At 43.3% G+C, this 24,682-nt stretch overlaps 1 protein-coding gene across 1 annotated transcript in view; it reads left to right on the forward strand.

Moving 5' to 3' along the window:
* Nucleotides 1-629: 629 nt before the first annotated feature.
* Nucleotides 630-24,682, forward strand: part of NIPAL2 (NIPA-like domain containing 2) — a 50,858-nt gene continuing 26,805 nt past the window's right edge. Inside the window, exons 1-3 of the mRNA XM_009891918.1 lie at nt 630-734; nt 19,111-19,179; nt 22,297-22,468. Coding sequence (XP_009890220.1) covers nt 630-734; nt 19,111-19,179; nt 22,297-22,468 — 346 coding nt within the window. The remainder of the gene's footprint in view (nt 735-19,110; nt 19,180-22,296; nt 22,469-24,682) is intronic.

Genomic DNA, 24,682 nt, shown 5'->3' on the forward strand with positions numbered 1-24,682 from the left:
CGCCCTTTTAAGGAGCTTTTTTAGTTGTTGTTTTCCCCAGGAGAGCTTAAGTGATCAAATCAAAACAAACAGAATGAATGGATAAAGCCACAGCCTGGGAACAAACCCATTGACTGAAATCTCTGCAAAGAAACTATTCAGGAAATACTTACAAGCGAAGAATACATAACAGAAGTAAGAACTTATGCAAGTGACTGTATGCATATTGGGAACAACAACTTCCAACTCTTTCAACCTAGCAGCGAGGAATTAATGATTGACCATTAGATTTAAGCACTGATTTGAAGGAGTTAAATTCCCAGGCTGCCTTTTCAGAGCAGGGTGGGGCATTGGGGAAGTCGGAGAGAGAAAAAAAAAAGGCACCTGAATGCCCTGGGAAGGAGCAGCAAAACCTTCTGTCGAGCTCCCCTTCCTCTCTGATGCTATAAATACTCCCCAGCTGAGGGTTGTTCTGTGCCCACCAGCAGCTGCAGCCCTCGACCGTGTGGAGTGACCCATGGGAGCAACCTTTCCCACATCAGGAAGCGAGTGCTGCATCCTGCTTCTGCTCGCTTCTCCTCACAGCCACCCGTCTCCGCTTGTGTGACAGCGCATGGCATGGCCAGTGGCTGGGGCCTGAGGGAAGGGACATGGGCATCCTCCCTGTTTCGGAGCGGGCATCCTGGAACACATCCTTCGGGGGGCTGGGTGTTGGGAATGGACCCCTCTCTGGCCCCTGGTACAGCACACACAAGGTAAGTGTCCACCATGCAGCACCATGTTGGGGGTTGGGAACAAGTGGGCTTGGGGAGAGTGGGGTAATCATTTCAGCCTCTCCCCACCATCCTTTGAAGGGGCCCCTTCCAGTGCCTGTTTGCTGCTAACACCTGCTCCTTCTTCACCCCGTTGTTCAGGCCCCACTACCCTGGTTTCCCCCTCCACACAGTCCTTTCAGAGTAGGAACTGGGCAGAGAGCTGTGCTGTTCCACACTAGAGCATCGCTGGTTTTTGTCATCGGTGTTTCTGTCGCTGTCAGTGCTGACAATGTATTTGGGCAACTGCAAAAGAGAGTCTGAGGCAGCCCCAAGGAACTAGCAATTTGAAGCATCTGCTAACAATAAAAATGAATTGGAGGTTGATTAAACCCTTTACCTTTTCCTTGCTTTTTGCTTCACAAACTAGGAGGCATGGGAGGATACTCAACATTCTTGTTTTTCGCTGCATAAAAGGCAAACCACTCTTTTATGATGCAAAGTATTGGTATAAATTGTGCATAAAATGGCTTGCAATGAACTGCTCTTCTTTCCCTGTGAGCAGCCCAGTAGCAGGTCATAGCCTGGGGAAGGTCCCGAAAACTTTCCCCTCTGGATTCTGTATTTGCTACCAGGTAGATATCCAGATGGCAAGAGGCATTTCTCAGCCCCATGTTCTCAGAGGGAAGGAAGCCTGTGAATTCCTGTGCTCGACTCCCCGGAACAGCAGGGCCCCTGGCTGATGGCTGGTGGCAGTGCTTCCTGGGATCAGAGCTGGAATCTCTTCTGGGAGACAAGACTGTGGAGCCAAGGGTTACCATGGGTTTGGGAGTTAGGGCTCTGGGGCTGGGAGCGCTTGCAGATCTCCTGGAGGAAGGCAGCAACAGGGAACTCCCTCAGCATGGGGACACCCACCTGCACATCATGGTGGTGTCATCAGTTTACTTGCTGAACATCCCAGCCCGGCTTCTGTGCTTCTTGGGGTGGTTGTGTGAAGATTGCTATGTTTTAAGACTGGTAGTTTCCTGGGAAGACCTGAATCATTTTTCAGTGTTGTTTGGCATCAGCAGGCAAGACTGGCTTTCTTTGCTTCCCTTTACTTGCAGAATTGAGGTAATGGAGCAGGTAATGTCTAACTATGGGTTGTGTGATGCTGCCAACCTTGATTTTCCCACGCGTTAAATTCTTCTGTGCACACCTATTTTCAAAATTTACATTTTTTTTTTTTAAATATCAGAAACCATTTTCTCCCTCCATTCCCGGCAAATGGGCTGTCTTGGCTGTGATTTAGTGGATGAGCATAGTTTCACGACTTCATGTGGAGGCTCTTTCTCTTTCCTTTTTCTTGAGGCCATTTCATCCTCTCTGTTAGGTGTTGAAGAGGAGGCTGTCTTTTTTACCTCTACAAGGGACTATAACCGCATAAGCTCTCATCTGCCTGGGGATACCCCAGGAAAGCTGAGTTGAATTGCTTTTGGGGGAATATTTTTCAGCCCTTCAGCCCCAAGAACCATTAGAAGGTGAAAAAGATCCCCTTTCAAGAGCGCCTAAACATGAGGGGCTTGGCACGGCTGCTGGTCACAGCTGCCTAAGTGCCACATGGACATTAGGGACATCCACATGGGATCAGCAGATCTGACACGTGCATTAGGGAAATCTGTGGCACTAGAGTAAGTGTTAAATGACATCTGTAAACATGCAGCTCCCTGGAAGATGTTAAAGTGCCTGTGTCCGAGTGGCTGCGTAGTATAATGCCTCCTTGTGCTGGCATTGCATTTCTTTGGTTTTTTTTTAATTGGGGTTATTCTCCTGCCAGGTCCCTGATTAGACTAATTGGCGCTAGCTGTCAGCATGAGGGTAGCAAGGCGAGTGTGTGGTTGTGGGGGAAAAAAGGGTGGAGGTAGGACTTCTTGGCATCAGCGTGGATGCAGCTTGGTTGATGCTGCTGGAGGAACTGCACCTCTGAAATCTGCAACACGGGATCCCGTGCTCCCACAGGCTTCCCTATCCCAGCTCTGCATTGTGTGTCATGCTACATGGGTGTGTTTAATGCTGCAGTAAATTCTGATGAAATATGTACTTAGTTACCTGAAGTACTTCCTGACAAACTAAAATTATTGTAGAGTTTTTGGGTCTGCTGGTGCTTCAGGAGATGCTTGCAGATCTGCACAGCTATTTGAAGACTCAGACTAATTGAACATTTCAGTTTTTGTTTAGTTAATAGGTATTTGTAATTTCTGCACTGTGTCAATGTTGGTGGTTAATTACTTGTATATTTTATTAGGAAAGCAAAATGAGACTGCACCTGTAAGGTCCTCAGCGTGATCTGGTTGGTGTTGGCTATCGTGCTGTGCAGAAGTCAGTACTGCTTATGAAAAAAATCAGACATTAAATGCAGCCAAAGCACGTGAGAGTCCTGGGCTTTGAATGATTCTGACCAATTCCAAATCTGCAACATGGGATCTCGTGCTCCCATAGGCTTCCCTATCCCGGCCCTGTGTTGTGTGTCATGGGACATGGGCGTGTTTAATGCTGCAGTAAAATCTGATGACGTATGTACTTAGTTACCTGAAGTATTTCCTGACAAACTGCTTAATAGGAAGTGTATGTAACTGCTTCAGTTTAATCCTTTTTTATTTTCCTCTGTGCTTCTCAAAGGTTGTTTATTTCCAATATTGTTGTTTATGGACAAAAACATTTTGCAAGATTAGTTGAGATTATTAACTACAATATTGATCTTGTTTTGACTTTGTATCAGAGAAGGAGAAAAGACCTAGGTGGCGATAGTCAATGAAAGCTCAGATGTAATACTTCTTCCATAACTTAGTAGTTCATGTGGCTGTTGTGTGTAGTCACTGTGTGTAACTGTTCAAGTACAGAAGCTGAGCTGGAGATGGAAATTCATTTCACTTCGGCTTTTGTTTGTCCTCCTTTGCCTATCTCTTAATAAACTTGGAGTTATTACTGGCTGCCCAGACACTCACCTCCAGAGATTGTTTTATTTCATGGGTTGTGGTAATAAATCATTTTGGCTCTATATTTGAGGTTTAAAATGCTGACAGCTCCTTCAGATGGATCTGTGGCCTCTTGTCCCGTGACAATATATCACAGCCTGTCACAGGCCATACGTGCAGGTGGTGAGTATGTGGAGCCAGGAAACCTCATCCTTTGTGTGGTCTAATCAGCGGGCACTGGTGGCTGCTATAAGGTGTGGTGAGAAATCCCATCGATTAAACAGATCGTTGTGGGGTCCTTCTACGCTGCCTTCTATCATATACTTGAAGTCTAGATTTCGTGTGAAGTGCCACAATTGAGGTTTTTAGCTTGTTCAGTTCAAGGAGAAAGTCTTCAGTGCTTCAACTCACCCCACCTCGCTAAGGGTTTGATGTCTTGTGCCACTGAGCCTCAGCAAGGTGAGGGCATGGTTTGGTCCCGGTTTCTTCCAGTGGCAGCACAGTCCCTGCTGGTACTTCAGCCACTGTGGGAGCTGCTGCCCCTGTGCTGTGAGAGACCCAGTGCAGGAGAGCAGGGAACTGCCACCATGGAGAGGAAGATTATTTCTCCATTTGCCTTGGCTGAGGAAGCACCCCAGAAACAGTGAAGGCCTCTTCAGCTGGCACTGCCGCCAGAGAAAAGAGTTGTCATGGCACATCCTACAAACGTGCATTAGGATATTTTAAGCACTTAAACAATGAAATTTCCAACCATGGTTTTTAATCAGGGAAAGCTCTAGAGCCAAGGTGTCTGTGTGTGTGGGTGGGAGCCAAAAGGGCAACATGGCCACAGCATGTGGGTTTGAACCAGGGCAGCTTTTCTCTGCAAAAAGCAACCACCAGATATGATCAGGCCATTAAAGGTGAAGGCAAACCCTCCTATTTTTTTTTCCACTTCAAATGTTTTGTACTTTTTTTTAATGCAATTTTCTCAGTCTCTGTAGGGTACCTAATGCTGCCGTCTGCCCCCCAATGGACTGCAGGCATTAACTGTTTCAGGCTAATCAGTAAACCAGTCCCCGAGCATGAGGAGAGTAGAGACAAACCCTGCTGCTGTACTTGTCTGTGAAGACTATGGTGAAAAGTTTTTTCTCTTTCCCCCCCAGCTCCTTGTTCTAAAACTGTTCACTGAAACCAAACAAGGGTATCAAAACACTGACTCTATTTTATCATGTTGTTCTTTACCTGTCATATTTCAGAGTTCACACAGTTTCAGTTTCCTTTATCTTATGGGGGAATGTGTATGGGAGAAAGTGCATACTGTTTTCTTAGGCAGGAAATATGTGTTATTTTCAGCCCTTATAAATCAGAAGTTGGGAAGAGGATTTTGTTCAGCCTTTCAAATACACCTTTTTTGAATCGGTCATAGGGAATACAAAACTCAAGGCTTATGGTGAAGAAGCATTGCAAACAGTTGTCAGCACTGATGCATGCCCTTCTGGTGGTGTTTTGCTGTTGGGAATCCAGCAGCATTTCCATAGTTTAGTCCCCATTTAATTAAGCTCTGCTAGAAAAGGATGCATGGCTTTGGGTCATAAATGCAGGACTGTCAGCTGGGCAAGCTTTGCACCCAAGCTTTCAGGCTCTGCCAGAGCTGTAGGTCTGATCTACTGGGGGTTGTGCTCTGATTAGCATTAGCTGTGAGTGAGAAGCTGACACGAGAAAGCAAAATAGAGCACTGGTTAGAAAGGATGACCCATATCACAGAATCTTCAGAGTTGGAAGGGACCTCTAGAGATCATCTAGTCCAACTCCCCTGCTAAAGCAGGATTGCCCAGAGCACATTACTCAGGACTGCATCCAGGCGGGTCTTGAAAATCTCCAGAGAAGGGGACTCCACAACCTCCCTGGGCAGCCTGTGCCAGTGCTCTGTCACCCGAACTGTAAAGAAGTTTTTTGTGTGTTGGAACGGAACTTCCTGTGTTCCAACTTGCACCCATTGCCCCTCGTCCTGTCACTGGGAACCACCGAGAAGAGTGTGGCTCCATCCTCCTTCAACCCAGCCTTTAGATATTTCTAAGTAGTAATAAGGTCTCCCCTCAGCCTTCTCTTCTCCAGGCTAAAGAGTCCCAGCTCTCTCAGCCTTTCCTCATAACGGAGATGCTCCAATCCCTCAGTCATCTTGGTTGCCCTTTGCTGGACTCTCTCCAGCAGTTCCCTGTCCCTCTTGAACTGGGGAGCCTAAAACTGGACACAGTATTCCAGTTGTGGCCTCACCAGTGCCAAGTAGAGGGGGAGAATGACCTCCCTCGACCTACTGGACACACTCTTCCCTATGCAGCCCAGGATTCCATTGGCCTTTTTGGCAGCAAGGGCACACTGCTGGCTCATTGACAATTTACTATCTACCAGGACCCCCAAATCCTTCTCCTCAGAGCTAGTTCCCAGCAGGTACACCCCTAACCTATACTGGTGCCTGGCATTCTTCCTCCCCAGGTGCAGGACCCTGCACTTGCTTATGTTGAACTTCATTAGGTTCCTCTGCCCAGCTCTCCAGCCTGTCCAGGTCCTGCTGGATGGCAGCACGGCCCTCTGGAGAATCAGCCACCCCTCCCAGTTTGGTATCATCAGCGAACTTGCTGAGGATACACTCTGTCCCCTCATCCAGGTCATTAATGAATATATTAAACAAGATTGGACCAAGTATTGACCCCTGGGGGACACCACTGGCTACAGGCCTCCAACTAGACTTCATGCCACTGGTATCTTTTTTTACAACCTCATATATCCATTCTGCTTTGCCAAACGTCGATTGCTCCTGCAAATGTAAAGATCACAACATATCTGGTGTGAAATGAGCACACAGCTTGTATAAGCCGGAGCCTCCAGGTTAAAGAAAGATCAGCTGCTGCATGGGAACTTACTCATCACTCAAAGGTAAGGGTTACAAGTTCAGGAGAGCCTTACCCCTTGCACAGTACCATAAGCATGTTTATATCATTGCGACTCTCAAATTCCTTAGGGAAATGTAGCTTTTTTCCTTCTGTTGCTGCAAGCTGAGTGGGAGTAAGCCATGGAGCTGTTTATACGTCTGAATATAAAAGAGGCAGGAGATGGGGCAGCAGGTCTGGAACAGATGCCCTGGGTGGGAGAGTAGTTCAAAGACTGGAGTTAGCATGCAGCTTTCCCAGCCAGCCTGAGGACTGACCTGCTTATCTGGTTTCCACCCAGCACTACTCTGGGTCCCAGAACAGCCCAATTCCTACTGCCGTGTTATTGGCAGGCCTCTATCACCCTGCTTGCCTTTTTCCTACCAAGACTGGAAGGAGTCAGGTGCCTGTGGCAGTTTCGCCCCAATGTCCAGCATGGTGCTGGGCAGCAGATACAGCAAACCAACTCAGCTCTGCGTTTTGAGCTTGGGGCACGTGGACCCAAAGAAAAAGCTATTGATGGGAGAGCTCATCCTCCATCTGTTCTGGACACTTTCATCTTTTCAGCATTGCTGGCAGAGCTGCCTGAATGAGTGCTTCCTAGCCTGACAGCCAACAGAAGCTGGTGAGCAAAGCCCTTTTATTTAGGCTGATGACTCACAGTTCATTTTGACTGAAGCTGTCTTGGTGGCTTTTCCTGGACATCTCAGCCAGGACTTTGGAAACAATTGCCCTTGCAGGACTGGGGCTGTGCTGACACCAGCTATGGCTCTGCTGAGTGCCTGTTCCCTGATTCTCACTGGGCTGTTTTTCCCAAATCTCAGACTGTTTTCAATGCTTCCTCTCCCAATAGCTGCTATGGATAAATGAGTTTTCAGTTTTTCTGAGGATGTTGAAGACCACTTGCATTTAGTTTTTATTTTTTTTAATGAATAAAGTGATAGTGAGTTAAACAGGAGCTTCACAATTAAGATACACTGTATTAAGAGGTTTGAGAATATTAATTCAGAAATTTCTAGGCAATAAGGAACACTTCAATTCTTGTCATTTTTCAGAAAGTGGGGCACAAAAGACAAATGCGAGGAAACTTGACTCACAAGTTATACATATCCTACCTAGTGCAGAAATTACTTTTGCTTTGGACCGCTTAAAAATGGTATTTTACAGAAAGATTGCAGGTGTAGTGCACTCGGTCTGATATTCAGCTCAGCCACTGACTACGGGGCTTAAACATAGGCACTGTTCTTCAGCACAGTGTCCAGAGCAGCAGAATCAAATTTAGTCTGGAGCCAGCAGAGCAGGGTGAGTGCTCCTCTTCGCTTAGTCAGCACTGAGAAGGAAAGACCAGGCATGGGACGAGTCTGAATCCCTACCCTGCTTTGAAGGTGTCTGGATCAGTGAAGCGCTTTGACCTCCCTGCCCGTAACTTCTAGACTACTCTGCAAATAATGGACTTTAAATTAAATTGGCTGTGTCTACTGTGTTGGTTTTGGTGTCTCACAGCCTTGCCTAGGAGTTGCAAGGTGATGTAGGGTGAAGGTGTTTGCCTGAGCAGTCAGACCTATCTGCTCCTGAGATTTCATGAGGTTGCTGTGCGGACCTAGGACATCGCTGTCCCCCAAAGAGGTGATGTTGGTCCCATCTTGAACCTGTGCTTCTGCTGCTTCATTTGCCCTAGTGCTTATTTGACTCTTTGAGGCAGTTTGTCTGGCTAAATCAACAGGAAAATACTAATTGATATAATTTTTAAAACAAAAGATGCCCTTCTCATAAAATCTCATCTGTGACACTGTGAGCCTTTACAATTTTGTGACCCAAAGAAGACTTTATTGCTCTCTGAAACTGAAGTATGATCTTTCTTTTCCTGTGCTCTTGAAGTCTGCTATGGGCATCCAAAAAAGGATGTCTGAATCTTATCCTTGCATGTTTCCAACAGTCTGCTGGATCTGATTAACTCCTGTTTGAAGGAATCAAAATAATACAAATGACTCAAGTAGAAATTTGACCAAACTCAAAACCCAAGGCTTAAGAAAGATGAGCAAACAGCAGACTCTGCACTTCAGTCATAAGGGAGGTGAGGACCTTTGGCTAACCTAGTAACTGGAGGCTGTGGTTGTTCCATTTGGAGTTTTGGTGACACGTATAAACTGTTATGCTCATGTTTATAATGTCATCACAGATTGTCCCAGAAAAATGGCAATCTTTCATGTGAACAGTTGGGAGATATGCTTTCCATTCTGTGACTAATCTGGACTTTGAAACGTACTGTCAGCAGCTCCCAAAGACAGCCAGTTGGTGTGCGAAGCAATGCCAGGCCTGGAGCAGAGATCTTAAGAAGTGTGGCAGTGATATTTGCAGAGTGCGCTCAAAAGTAAATAGTCAATAACAAACTAAACAGATGTGTATTACTTAATTTGAGGTTATACCAGTATAACTCTATTCTCCTACATGATGTCCTTTGTTGATTTACATCATCTAGGCTAGAAGCTTTGACCTTGTTTGGTGATATGAGCTGTTTTGCCCATAACGGGGAAATGAAGAGAGATTATGGAGCTGTGATAGAGAGACACCGTAGGATCTTTGGCATTTACTCTTGGATAAGGCACACAGTGACTTCCTGGCTATATTCCCACTCATATCCTGCTGTGTTCTGCAGAAAAAACCCTGTGATGCAGAGGTCTATGGTGAATGCATGGTCTAGACCATGATGAGTGCAAGGTTTGGAGGAAACCTCTCCACTTGTGGAAGCAATGACTGACAGCAAAGCAAATGCTGGCTCCTTGGACATGGCTTCTTCAAGCTGGCAGAGGTGACGTAGTAATAGAGAAGTACATATCCTCTTGTGGACAAGCCTAGCTCTTGCTGACATTTAATCCTCTATAACCAAATCAGCTTCATGGGAGGTAAAATCGCCACCAGAGTCTTAGATAATATGTCTGATGATGTAACCGTCATCCTGCTCAAAACAAAGTCATTTTGCCAGCTGATATGGATTGCACTTGAAGCCTTTTTCTTCAACAGCCAAGGATATCTCCACTGGAAAGAGGTTCCTATGAAAAACAGCCAAAATATAGGTTTAGTGTACATAATAGACTTGTACTCAGATAGTTAACTCCCAATTAAAACATAATTTAATTTTTTGGGACTCCAGCTTGGGAGTAAATAGATCATGACTTCATTTCCTTTGCCTTATGATTCTAACCTACTATTTCTTAATCTTTCTCTTCTGGTTTTGTGGGTTTTTTTTTGTGGTTGTTTTTTTAATGTTCTTCACAGTAACTTGTATGTTGCTATGTTTTGGATTTGTGATGAAAAGAGTGTTGATAACATGCGGATGTTTTAGTTATTGCTGAACAGTGCTTGCACATCACTGAGGTGGTTTTTGTTTCTCACACAACCCCGCCAGTGAGTAGGCTGGGGGTGCGCAAGAATGTGGGAGGGGACACAGCTGGGACCGCTGACCCCTACAGACCAAAGGGGTATCCCATACCTTATGACATTGTGTTGAGCAGTAAAAGCTGGTGGAAGAAGGAGGGACTTTCGGAGTTATGGCGTTTGTCTTCCCAAGTATCTGTTATGCGTAAGCCCTGCCTTCCTGGGGATGGCTGAACACCTGCCCACCGATGGGAAACAGTGAATGAATTCCTTGTTTTGGTTTGCTTGAGCATGCAGCTTTTGCTTTGCCTATTAAACTGTCTTCATCTCAACCCACTAGTTTTCTCTTTTACTGTTCTGATTCTCTCCCCTGTCTTGCTGGGGGGGACTGAACAAGTGGCTGTGTGGGGTTGAGATGCTAGCCAGAGTTAAACCACAACTACAGATCAGGGTCTTCCAGGACAATCTAAAGAGCAACGTGTGGTTTACAAAAGCATAGAGATGAAAGCATCCGACTCATGAAAAGGGTGCTCAGTTCTCCTTCGTTTTTTTTAATTCCTGAAAGAGAGTAGACAGAATTTATCTTCACGGCCCCATCTCTATAGTAACCCGGTTCAAGAAGAAACTTTCTAGCCATTTTAGTCTGTACTAACACTAAAATACCAGGGGAAAAAAGGCAGCAAGTTCTAGATGGGAGAATCCATATAAGATACAGTTGCTGAAAGATCAGTAATACTCAAAACTGGAGAAAAAAAATCTCCACCTTTTTATCTCTGTAAGTGCAACACAGAACATAAAAAGGCGATAAAGGTACCTAGAAGGGATCATCCAGCTAAACTGACTTCTGTTTTCTGCAGCAGAAGGCACCTATGTTGTAGATATTTTGTATTCTTGTGAACCAGACACCTCTTCCTTATGTCAGCACACACCATGAAGTACAAAATGGTAACCAATACTTAAAACCAGGTTACCATTTGTAGTAAAAGGTCAAAATGCACAACTGTAATGTTTCACAAGAAAACAGCTGGGAAAACATGAGCCCATTGCCTATATCTCAGGCCCCTGCAAGAAATTTGCATACAAGATCATTTCTTTAAAGAGTTTATTTGTCATCTCCAGATTTGCATCTTATAGTTTTGACCAGAGGTATCTGCAAATTAAAAGCATCCAGTTGTGTGTTTGTGTGTGTATGCACCCGTAGACATATGTGTGAATATTTTAGAGAGTGCAAGACCTTGTTTTTAAATTGTCACTGATAATCTAGCAGTTGTTTATATGAAAATGAATAATGCTGCTAACCAGAAGGTTCTGCCTTCTGCAGTCCAGTCATTTTTTTTGCATTAGGAACTATCTGTAAATGATTAACAGTCTCTGTGGAAATGAAACTCGGAGAGCCAAGTGCGTGAGGGGCAGGAAGGAAAGCAAGGAACTCATGTCCAGCACCCCTCCTCTGCAGGAACAGCAGACTGGAAGGGCCTTTGGGCTGCCCATTCCCCTACCATAAAATCAAGTAATTCTTTTAGCAGATGGATCAAACTTCATTCTAAATGCAGTCAGATCTTTTCTTTTTCCCCCTTCTCTGTTGTTACTCCTGTTAGAAACTGTTCTGAAACGCCACTAGCTTGGAAGTGTCCTCATTTCCAGCCTACATTTACCCCTGGCCCACACATGTGACACCGGGGTTGAACAACTGAGCATCTTCACTCGAGGTGTGATGTGGAGAAGTGTTTTCTGGGCACATCAAAGGAAGGGTTAGTTATAGCTAACAGAGGATTAATTGAGACAGGATGGGAGACAAGCCTGCCTTTGTTGGAAAGTGATGCTGGAGAGGTGCATGCTGGAAAAGGCATGTCATTCCCCTGCTCCTCTCAGCTGATAAAGGGAGATTTTTATATGAAAGTTCTCTTTAGGATTTGGTAAATAATGTATTAAGCTGGCTACATTGCTGTCAGGGTTTTGTGTATCTGATTTAAGTGGAATTAGAAATAGCTCATTTGTACTCTAGCAAGACTTGTACTACAATAACAAGAGGGAATGAGCGAGCTATGTTTGGTTTGGAAGCATGTTTGTACGTACATGTCTCTCCAACAGTACTCTCCGTGCTTTGTCTGTAACTTGACGTAACACTTAACAGCACTATTTACTCAGTTGTTCAGACGTCTCCCTTCTGAGCTTGCCGCCTTTCTGAGCACAGGCAGAGCTAGCTCTGTCTCGCAGGGCAGGAACTGGTACACTCCAGCTCCCCGTGAGCCTTGTGTCCCCTCCTCAGCTCTTGATTTAGGGGTCCAGGGAGCCACAGGAAGCAGGGAGAGGAGCAGCACAGCCTCTCAATGTGAGCCAGTCTATAGCTTCTGGGAATTAATATACCTAGGCTTTCAGTGGTCTGGCTTGAACCTTACCTTGTACACTAGGGATTAGACAGGGTCAAACAGGAATATCCAGAAAGCCCGCTCCTGGGCAGCAATGGGGGAGTACCCCTGAGCCAACTGGCTGTTTTGTGGGAGAAGCTGGTCAGACAATTCTGGTTTGCCTCCGTATTTCTCTTGAGTGACCTGGAAACTGGCAAAAGTTTATAATCTTATTCGTGCTTTTCCAGGTATGTCACTTCTATAGTTGCCATGGAGATGTTATGTGATGGTCCTTGAGAAAATCTTTCTATTCAGATCTTACCAACTATGATTGAAATTTTTAGAGTCTCTGTTATATGGTCATTGGAGAGGTTTTTATTTGCAATCTAACAGGCAGTATTAAAAACATGAAATGGTCTTTGAATATGCAGCAAAGTATCCCAGGCTATTCACCTGAGGAACAGTGTGAAAATCCATTCTGCCCTTTCTCCATTCTCCCACTTATTTCTAATTTTCAGAGTTGTTCTTTGAGAATAAGAAATTGAAATTTATGAGTTAGGAAGTTTGATTGTAACTCTGCAGAAAGGAAAAAAGAATACTACTCATAATGGTTGTTAACGTTATAGTGGATGGGTATGTTTGTATATAGCCTTAGTGAGCATATCAGAAGTTACTTTAGTATATTTCACAATACATAATTTTTGTCTCAGTTTGTTATCCATTATGGAAGTTAATTAAAGTAATCAGACTGATGAATACAAATAAGATCTCATGAAAATGATTAAAGCATGGAGATGAATAGAAGAGTCCCACTTCTGTAGTTGCTTTATCCTCTCAAGTTCCCACATCTTTTCATAACTTACCACACTCTCCTTCCAGCCTTTACAGTTTGTCTCTTTTCTGGAAAAAAGATATATTTTAAATTTGTGAGGTAATGAAAGGTAAAACCTAGTAATGGCAAGGATGCTGTAATATTAATGAGATACGAACTTTGTCTACTGTGGTCTGGAATCCAGCCTGGCGACCTGTGTAAAACCTACAAACTGTCTTCACTCAAATTTATGCTGACTTAATTACCAAGTCTCTTCTCTCCTTTTATTCCCAACAAAGATGGTGCCAAATATATTAATTCTCTCCTTCTTGTACATTGAGCAATGTCCTTTTTCTTTTATGTCACAGTGAACAAATCCAATGTATTTTTATTACATGTTCCAGCACTGGTAATTGCCCTTTTACTCTTATTTCAGCTGTACTTCAGGACTTCATATGGGCCTGAACCCATATATGAGTATATGAATTGCATTGAAACCAAGGATCTTGTTTTCTTTATGCATCTGTAAAACACTTAGTACAGCCAGAGCTCTGTGACTAATAATAGCTAAATGATAAGCCTCTCCTAATTCCACATGGTGGCTCTTTGAAAAGTATGTTTTTTGTTAAGGACTTTGAATTCCCTTTGCTTCAGCGTTAACTCAGGATTGGAAATTTAGAAGGCATTTCCCCCGCCTTTTTTTTAATAAGATCCATTGAGATCTGACAAAATCCTAATTACTGGAAACAATGTGTAGTTTTTGAAGCAGTATATGTCATTACATTTGTTGGAAACACCTTCAGATCACAAATAAATGCAGAAATAAAGAAAAATAGGAGGAGCAGTTTAACTAGCCCTGATGAGTGAGCTGACAACATACATTTGTAGTGGGTTTTTTTCTGCTCATCAGTTCAATTTATAAGCATAGCAAGTTTCCATAAATAATGGCCATATACCTTTCAGTCAATGCAAATTAAGTTAATATTTCTACGTTTTCATTTCACAGGCCTGGCAACTGCTGTTTAATGTGTATTAGGAAAACATACATGTAATATGGATAAAAGGCATCTCACTGTGTAACTGAGTCTCCAATGCAGATTTTAGTCTGCAAAGGATAAATTTATTAGAATTAGTGCCAAAGATTTAGATTTCAGCCTGGCTTTTATTTGCCATAAACCACTTCCTTTACTTTGACAATAAAAAGAGACCTTGCATGTAAAATGCCCTTTTAAAACACTGCCAGAAGGATGAGAAAAGGTGCTAGGGTAAATAAGCATCAGGTCCTACATGAGTGCTCGAGGCAGGACCGCACGCAGCAATATGCCATACTGCTGCTCATTTATTTCAAATAGCAGTATGTTTCCACTTCACTTGGCAAATGGATGGCTACTGACCGATCGTTCAAACCTCCCTTCCTCATGCCTGGACTTGTGCGAGAGCCTCATACGACTGGGATGGGGGATGCCAGGCGACTGCTGAGGACACCTTGCTCAAGATGAATTTGCCACTTCTAAAACTCATTCCCCGCCAGCAGCCCCCTGTACAGGCCACTGTCACCCCTAGCAAACTATGCAGGGTCATGATTTTAAAACCCTTGGTGTGGCTTGTGGATTTTGATCTGCCTTTTGTGCTAAACATTGGCAGGTGACTTATAAAGAAGATAATGCTAACGGGGTATACGTTGGGAGGGTTATTTCAAACAGTGGAACTGTTTGGAACTGGAAGAGTGCCTTGCCAGCCTTACAAATAGTTGTTTTAACACAAATGAGGCAGTGTGGGATCGGGGGAGGGCAGAGGAAGGCTGCTTCCTCAAGGTGACTTTGCTACTGAGGAAAATGTCGGCAGCTCCACAGCCTCAGTCCATGGTCTGTGCGCTCAGGGACTGTCTAGAAAGGACTGCAAAGCCATCAAACGACTTTCATGGCTTGTTCCAAACCATATTGAGGTGAAGGAAATAAAATTTCTGTGGTGTTTTTTTACTTTCTGGAAAACTTAAGGGCAGGATGTTTCTGTAACAAGCATTTGGAAACACTGGAAGAATGCGTCAACAGTTTGAAACCCGGGGTCCGACAAAGTGGCCTGTATGTTCAGACAGATGTTTGGGTGATGAAGGGATTTGCATTTTATGCCAACAGTTTTGAATATTTAAGGCTTTTTCTTGTAGAAGTCCTTAGTTGACTGAAGTAGCACCATGGATCTGAAGTTGTGTCTGCAACTGAATTCCCTTACGGAGGTTTGTCTCAAGACTTATGTGTGGGAAGCCCTGCAGCGCTGTGGATGATATCACAACTGGATACCCCAACTGGAAACTCTGTGTTCAGAGAATATCATGTTTATTACTTATAAAACTGGCTGTTCCACCAGGTCTCTAGCCTCTAATGGATGTTGAATGGCAGACACAACACAAATAATTAAGTCTTTTGCATTACAAGATGGGAACAGAAGGGTTGTGGTGGCCTTCAGGGCAATACAGCAACCATTTTGGTTTGATAGGGTGACCTATCTTCTGTTGCAGGTCATCTTTCATTCATGCATGGTTTTACTAGCCTGAGATGGTATCCTATTTTTCTCTCTCCTGCTTTGAGCGCTGCTTTATGTGATAGCTCTTGTGCATTAGAAACTGCCTGCTGATTTAAGATGCACTCTGATTTGTGAAGTTTGTAATCTAATTTTCCTCTTTAGTGCATTTTTGTTCCCTGTGTTTTGTTTAATACTGGCGTGTCTGAGTATGAACCTGTATAAGACAGTTTTGCCATGCTATAGCTGCATGGCGTTACTGTACTTTCATCTCATCTTCCTGAATGGATCCATGTGATATTTGACCTCCTTAGGGCATTGTACTCTGCTTTTAATCTTTAGGGGTCTGTCCAGCCCTGGGCTTGGAAGTGCGGTGCTATCACCATATTAAACAGAGCTCATTAACACATGTCAGTCTGGAGCAGGCAGCGCAGTATATATGCCAACAGCAATGCTCAGGTGAAACATGTGCTCGTTATGATAAAATGACCTGAGCAATGAGGGTAAGATTTGAGCCCAGATTGCCACTATGACTTTGCCTTGATCATACACACACTTTTTTTCCTTATGTGCAGACACAGGAGGTTGCCGAAGTTAGGCACGAGGGAGCATCACCTCAACAGCTTTGCATGTGTTTCTCAGGGCCCTGGGGGCACCCACAGCCCTGCCTGTCCCTGGCCACTCATGGTGCTCTGCCACCCTGCCCATGGCCCAGGACCCCATGTTAGCCCCTTGGGACCCTCAGCCTCTGCTCCAGCCGTGCCACAGCAGGACTGGTCTCCAGCTCCCCACAGCCCTGCCCTACCTGGCCATGGGTCCTGCTGAGCCAGGGCCACCTACAGACCTGTGTCCCAGCCCAACCTCAGCTGAATGAAATACTGATCTCGGTATTTCACAGGGAAGTACTGAGACAGTGGTCACATGTCTCAGTATTTCCCAGAAAATGAGAAGATTGAGAAGACCAAAGTTTTTGACATGTTTTCCATTCCTGGTGATTTCTGGAAACTCTAAGAAGAGGATTGACTTTTGGGAGATGGTTCCTGTTCAGACACAGTGTAATCATCATGTTAGAAAGCTTATGTGTCCCACAAGGATATCTGAGCCAAGCTCACATGTACCTGAGGAATTAACCACCATGGTATGAAAGTAGTCAGTTCTGGAGAGGACACCAGTAATGCATTGGAAGACATCCTGCTGGTGTCCCTATCTGTGCAGCGAGTAAAGCCATGAAAGGGGCATTTGATTCACGGTCTCTGGAGGCAGGTACTCAGGTCACCGTTGGTACCTATACGTGGATTTTGCACATTTATGTGGATGACAGATAGAATATGTCATCTCATCCTCTGCTCAACAGTTGCATGCAAGTTTTACTCAAGAGCTGGAAGGAGACCCTCCTTTAGGCTGGCTTTAGCGTTCTCTGCTGGGAGTAGTATAGATGTATCACAATTACTGATGTGAAAGCAATAAAGTGATGGGGTAAATGAGGTAGAAGTTTCTGTTTTCTGTTCCCTGCTGTCTCCTTTTTCTTAAACCCTTCATGATGAGGCTGACAAAGCCACTTCTCCACCCCCTCACAAGGGAGCATGTTGTCATTTAAAAAGAACAAGTCTTTGGGAGTAAGAAAACAATTTTGATTTAACTGCTGTTTTATTGAAGCTGCTGTGTGTGTAGGATGATGAGGAGAGTGCAATAATCTACCCATGAAGCGGTCAAACCTTGTGCAAGATGTAGTACCACCATCATCAAAGCCTCAGGAAGGAAAACCCATCCCCTCTGCTCCTGCAGAGCCCTGGGTGGGAACCATTTGACAGCATTTCCCCAGTGTGTAAGGAGGCTACTTGGCTGCTCCTGTCTCTGTAACAGTTCGTGCCTAATCTCAGCAGGGACGTCTGTGCTGAGATGACTTGTCACATACTCCCCACTGCTCCCAGTGAGGGGTGTTCCCAGAGCATGGAAAATACACTGTGCGTTCGTGAGAGCCCAGGACGTGCTGCTGGAGCAGCCACTGGGCACCACTGGGGTGGGGGGGAGAGGATGCAAGATGTGAAGGATCTCCAGTGGCCAGGCACCAGAGGGTGTGGGCAAAACTCTTGAGTAATGCTTCTCATCAAATGCTTCTTGCACACAGGCTGTGGCACTGATGCTGTATTATTTGGCACAGAGGGGGTGTGAGCAAAGGAAACCTTCTCAACACCTGCATTCCCCTCTACATCCCCTTGTACCATCAGTCACATCCTGGTGACACCTGGCAGTTGGCCGGGCATTTCACCAGGAGCAATTCTCCTTCTGAGTCTAGGCCACCACAGAAATACATGGGCTGGAGGCAGTTGGATTCAGCTGTGTCTCTTAAATAAGAATGTTATCATCTATTTGTAATAAGGCTGTTGTTTCTTCACATTTTGGGGGATGCTCTCTCCTAGTCTGGAAATTATCGAGCCACAACAATGATCTCCTCCTGTTGTCATCTACAAGAGGTCGGACCACATATTGCTCCTTATAGATGTTGAGGGGCAACAGTCTCTGTTGCTGATAGTCACTGCCTGTTCATATGTGCCTGGGGACCCTCTTGGAGAATATTCGTGAAAGCTGAGGCTGTGAGCACTGCACCGGGTGCTGCTTTACAGCTTGCAAGCAATACTTATGCTGGGTTATGTTACCATGACCTTGTTTACAAAATCTCACTGATAGTATGTTTGCCTACTCTACAAGCTAATGAAACTTCTCCCAGCACTACATCAGTGACCTCAAATGTGTCTTGAATACACTTATAACAACATACAAAGGGTTACAACATTTTAAAAGCAGCCAGGGAGCTCTACCACATACCTGTTACTTGAGCTTGCTGAAATGGCGTCTTCAGATGGCTGCTTTCCAAAATAACAAATCCTGCTTGAATGTTTTTAATTTCTGAGTTTCATAGAAAGTTTGCAAATCTTTCTGAAAATTAGACAGGCTGATTAGAAAATAATTTGATGAAATAGCACAATACATTAAAGAAACCATCAGGAGATCTACGTTCCTGGCTGCCCTGTCAAATAGTAGATATGTTAACACATAAGATAATAGTGTTCCAATATGAATGGTTTGATTGCTGTTGATTTTCCGTCTGGATTATGTAACAAAACGGCTCCCTTTTTTTGGAAGAGTACCTGTGTGTAGTGTTCAGCTGAGACCTGTCTAGTTTCTTCTGTCATGAGATTTAAGAAGTTGTTCTACTGAAGGACAGCAAAAGCACCTCCTGCACTGGGATGCCCTTTCCATTGCCAGTTGTTTACTACTTAAACCCTAGTCAACTGTGCAGAGATATTTTTTATCACTTTAGTCAGTGCAGCATGAACTCACTGACTGAAAAGTGCAAGAATTCGTTTTTGATTGGGTTTCAATGTGCTATCAGGAGACAACCGTTATATTGTTCTTGAACTAATAAGAAGTATTTTTGTATTTCTTTGTTTTGTGATCTTGCAGACTCAGCTCTTGGGAGTTTTACTTGCTGCTGCTTCAAATTTTCTGATCAGTGTCTCTCTGAATATACAGGTATGAATTATTGCTCTTTATTCAGAGTTGTTTATATTTAGCAAGTAACTTGTGTTACAATTTGTTTTTACAGTGAAGTTCAAAATAGAAATTTTGTTGCTTTTAATAAACGTTCTCTCTCTTTAACTGGTGTTTAACAGTGCCCTGCTGCAGTTGTTGGCAGTATGCTAGCCCTCAACCTGTTCTGTGCTGTGATTCTCATATGGGAACAGAAAAAAAATTCATAACTCTTCCTCCTCCTTGTAATGTTCCATAAGGCACATAGCAGCTGTGACCTGCTTGTGGTCCCACTGAACCTGTCTCAAAATGTCCAAATCTGAAACAAAATTGACCACAAGGTCTTAAGCGCTGCTTAATGAAGTGATTAATGTAATTAAATGCATAGACGCATACAATTTTTTGCAATATTGGGCCCCAAAATGACTTTGACCAATTTAGTTTTCCTTCTGCAATTAGGATAAAATAATCTGAGTAAATATTATTTTAAATCATAAAAGCAAAGGGAGGTGCTGACCTTACAATTATGGCAAAGGGTTATAGGATGAGATTTATAAAATACTTTCTGTATTAATAATTATAATACATAATCAGTAGAAAGTTAAATAATTCATTATAGTCTGTATCTTGTAGACTTCATGGTATTTTTAGGTCTTCTAACAAAAGTTTTTAAAGCGCAGAAGACATTGTTGCGTAAGTTGTCCAGAAAAAGCGTTTTTACTAGCTTGAGTTTTATGAGTTGTATATGTCTCATATAAAAGTATTTCTTGCTTTTTCTATAAAGGATGAAAGAGAAAGCTGTGGAATATGAATTTTTTTATTCATAATAACCCGTTTTATTAATGCTGGAAGGTTCTTCACTGATTCCCTATTATTTTAAGTACCTCTAGTTGGAGAAACCCATAGAGAGAAATCTGTCTAGCCAGAGATGGCAAGCAGGTTGAGATGACTGCTGCCTCTCCAATATGAGTTCCAGCCTGCTGATGGTGACAGAACTAGGACAGGCTCTGTTTCAATGGAAAAATTCTTGTTGGTGAAGTGGAAATTCAGACTAGCAGGTCATAATCAGGTTTTTCAGACTTCATATCTTTCGTCTGCTGAGGGCACTGTCAAAGTGGCAGCTTTGCCAGGGGATGTACTGAGGCGTGCAGACAGACTTCTATTGACTTGTGATCATTAAGAGGATTCACTGGATTTGAACGATCTTTCAGCTTGTTAAAGGCTGTTTAGGAAAACCCAATAGCTCTGCATTGCCATTTGACAGCTTCAGTTGAAATTTTTATTTATCCTTTTTTCTCCATTTAGTAACAATATCTTATAATTATGAATAATGACTTTCTCTAGATCTCAACATTTATTTTCGCACTCATATCAAATGAACAGGCCAGATTTTATTGTTCACGCTCCCTTTCCCACCATGCAGTCAGTTGTCCTCCCTCTCCTCCCTCTGGCTGGTTGTTAGCTAAAGAACAGCCCACCATTTGCAATGTATTTCAGCTGGATTATAAACAGCCTCCACCTAAATACCATCCACACACATTGCTATGCAAAGGTGGCAGACATCTGGAGAAAGAAGGCTGCAGGGGAGCCGCTGAGCTCATCCTCCTGTGTTCATCACACATATTTTCAATCACGCTGTGCCCTCAAGAGTTATTCCTACAAGAATCCGGGGAGAAACCAGAGCTCAGGATTCAGTTAAGAACTTGTTCTATTTGATTTTCAGCAGAAATTTGGATTCTTGATTTTAATATTATTTAATATTCATTTCAGTTGGATCTTTATTGGTCTTTTTTTTGTTTGTTTGTTTATAAAAATGGAACATGCAAAATCCCGGATGCTACTGTGAATTGCTGGTCTGTGGCTTGGGGAAGTATGATTTCCTTATGCTCCCTTTCTCCTTGGAGGGCTAAACTTCTTCTGAGGATTTCATCCCCTGAACATGTTCCACAGCATGAAGCTGCAGTAATGTGCTGCATCCTCTCAATAAGAGGAACGACTGAGTCTGTGGTGTCTCACAGACATTACTGTTTGGCCCATAGTCTGTAGCATAGCCTACAGAGTGGAATGGGAGTATGAGGAAAAATGTTTACAACTTCCCTGGGGCTCTGCAGGGACGCTTCCAAAATCAAATATCAAGTGATGGAGAAAAAAATGTATTTTACCACCATTTATACTACAATAGTCATATCGGGTTTTTTGACCCATTTCCCTCCCTGTTCAGGGGGGCAGGTGAGAAATCTGTGAAAGGAAGCAGTATTCTGCAAAACTAACATGGTAAGCATTGCATCCTTCCCAATCATGACACCTTCCTGATGGAGACTGCCTGGACTCTGTTTCATAAAGCCAATGTGATCAAAGTCAATTTATCTTGTTATATACAGGTTATTGCTGGACAGCCAGAGAGAAAACAATTACAACGTGTGTCAATGATACCTTCAACATGTAACAAGAATTGTTGATGAAGTATTACTTGAGTATACACTATACCTGTTGGCACAGGTATAGCTGGTTTTCCTTCTGAAAATAATGCTTTACCTGAGATCATCACCTAAGGTCGGACAGGATATTGTAACAAAATCCTAAATTCTACCTATTTAATTTAGAGTTCTCTCTACAGCAGATTTGGTATAGTGCTGCCTTTTTCATTTTGAAATTATATTTCTGGTTAGGATATGTATCAGGGAGCAGGAACACTACGGTGTCTGGTCCTCTTCTCCCAATTTGTTGCCACAGTTCTTGTTTTGCCCCATCTCCTACGCTTGAGTATTTCCAGATTCACAGCATAACTGCCGAGCTTTGCTTTGGGAGAAGAACAGGGGTGTGCAGTGACAGCTAGGAAGCATTAGCTACCCTTCACTTAATATTTTTCAGGTTTATTCAGAGGTCTAATTTTTCAGTCATTTCCACCACGGCTAAGAAAGCCCACATCTGAAGCCGCACTGAGTTAACGCAAAGCAGTGTGTCTGCAACAGCAAGCTGAAAGTCGTGTTTAAAAAGAAAACCTTGACACACCTGGAATTTGAAGTTGACAGCCCCCTTAATTATTCCACTTTCTGACAGACATAAGAGCACAATAGAAGTCTTTCTTTTCATGCCTGTTCCTAATAATTAATTTTCTAGAAATGCTCTCATCTCCGACTGGCTTGCCGAACAGAGCCGAAGCCCTACTACACGAGCAAGCTCTGGTGGTGTGGGATTACCCTCCTGGGGCTTGGAGAGGTGGGCAATTTCATAGCCTACGGATTTGCCCCCATTGCCCTTGTTGCTCCACTGGGATGTGTATCTGTCATAGGTGAGACGGTTTGCCATTTTTTTTGCTTGGGTACATACTTTAATCGAACGCTTGTTTGTGACTAGAGGAATAATGCCGCAGGCACTGCAGCAGGAACACCAGGGGAAAATGTTAATGTTGTGGCTTGAAGAAATTATTCATGCAATTACGTGAGCTGACAGTTTAACACAAACCCTCTTCTTAACTCAGACACTCTTCTAATATCTTTCTTTTTCCATAGTTTTGTCTTTTGTGTCACGCTGTGCTCTGCTAGTTCCTGCCAGTTGGTCAGTCAGGGCTGTACCAGCGTCGCTGGCTCTGCAAGCCCCCAAAGCAGGGGGGTGGCATCCTGCTAACCGCACAGAGCTGCGCTCTCATCCTGGCTACCTACAACATGTTGTCTCTGTTACCGTCACATCACGCAGTTTCTGCTGCCTGTTCCCTGCCCATCACAGTGATTCACATTGACATGGGCAAACTTGCTTGACTCTCTGCAGTGGGTAACAAAAACGGCCTAGAAATTTCCTGAAATGTTTAGTTTATTTATGGACATTATCAAAGTTGTTCATTTGTTCCTTCATGTGCACATTAACTGGACTGTAGCAGAAGTCCTGTCCATAGGAGTCATTTGATAAGATCTTACTCTTTACTTCATGTGGTTTTTTGTAATTAAGGTATTGACAGGCATGAGATGTCTGCTTCTTTGATAAAGAAATATACATTTTAAAATATGTTATGTTGTGCTAATGCAAAGCGGAGTGGACAGGGCAATATTGTACAGATGCTGTGAAAAAAGGAATACAGGGTGCAGCTGTATCCCTTAATCGAGTCGCTTCATATCCACAGCTGAACCATCCGGGGCTGAGATACCACAACAGCTCTGCAAACGCTGGAGCTCATTCGCTTGCTATTGACAAGTGATAACACTTTATGGTCTGTCTCTAGCTACCAGTTTCATGCTTGGAAGTGACACTGCAGTGAGTGATTCTGCATGGTAAGGTAGAAAAGATGAATTATCTTCCCAGTGGACTGCCCGGCTGTAGTGGAAGGAGGCAGCCGACCATATGTGGGTGCAATTTAGCAAAGAGAGAGCGGGGGAAGGAAACTGCAGGCAATTTACTGTAACCTTTAATGTTAAACTATTGCAGAATTTTGGAGAACGAGATATAAAGCCATGGTAGTTCACCATTGTAGGAAAGATTTCTCAAAGAAAGGAATGAGATATTGCCTGAGATGAAAATGGAAATTAATACTAAATATCCCAGTGTGATTTTGGTAGTAGTAGTTATATCTTTAACAATTGTAGACATTTCCAGATGTCTCTGAACATAAAGGGACACTGACCAATCTAATTTGTTACCCAAACTGAATGAAACGCAAGTATAGAAAACTAGAAAGAAGAAGTGAAAAGCAGTGGGAAAGGGAAAAAATTCCATTGGTTATTAAACTGCTACAAAGAAGAGGTCACACGTAGGGTTGATTTTTATCTGGGCAGATTGCTGCTTCTTTCCTTTGCAATATGCAAATAAATGTTGCCTTTGTTTCATCCGTTCTCCATTTCCCCCTGCTTACAACAAATACCAAAAAAACCATTTTCCTAACTGTTACATCCTATCAAAATTCTCACCCGCTTTTTTTTTTTTTTTTTTTAACTGACCCAAAATGCTTATCCTGGAAGATGCCAGAAAGCACTTTAATATCTTGTATTCCATTCCCATATATCAGCTGACAGTATCACTTTCATAGCCCAAACAATAGAGATATCTGAAATATTATTTAGTCTAGCAAACATTCCCTTAAGGAAGGGAAAGTAAAACTGATGTAGACAGCCAATTACAACAATAGCTTCCCAATAACACTTCCTACCATTAGATACTCTCCTGTCTTCTGAAATTAAACCCAAAGAGAGTGAGACCATCCTTTTAATTTTACAGGAGTCCATCATTTAGGGCAATGACAATCTGACCAGGACACATGCATCATCTCCTAACAACTGGGCAAAGGATAGTTTATGCAGCAGGTCTCCCAATTTAAAAGATTAAGAAATGTTTTTCTCATGAAGTTGTGACCTCTTTTAGGTGGTGGAGGGTGGACTTTGCACAGTCTAATTTGCAGTTTTTTAAAGTATTGTTGAATGTGTGTCTTTCATAAGTTAATTTTTTAAATCAAGAAATTAAGCCCTTAATAACAAACTCCAAATGTGAATCTGAACCCTAAGTCCACCCTTCTGATAAG

This window comes from Charadrius vociferus, unplaced genomic scaffold (genome assembly GCF_000708025.1).
Source record: "Charadrius vociferus isolate BGI_N301 unplaced genomic scaffold, ASM70802v2 scaffold15, whole genome shotgun sequence".
In the NCBI taxonomy this organism is placed as follows: domain Eukaryota; kingdom Metazoa; phylum Chordata; class Aves; order Charadriiformes; family Charadriidae; genus Charadrius; species Charadrius vociferus.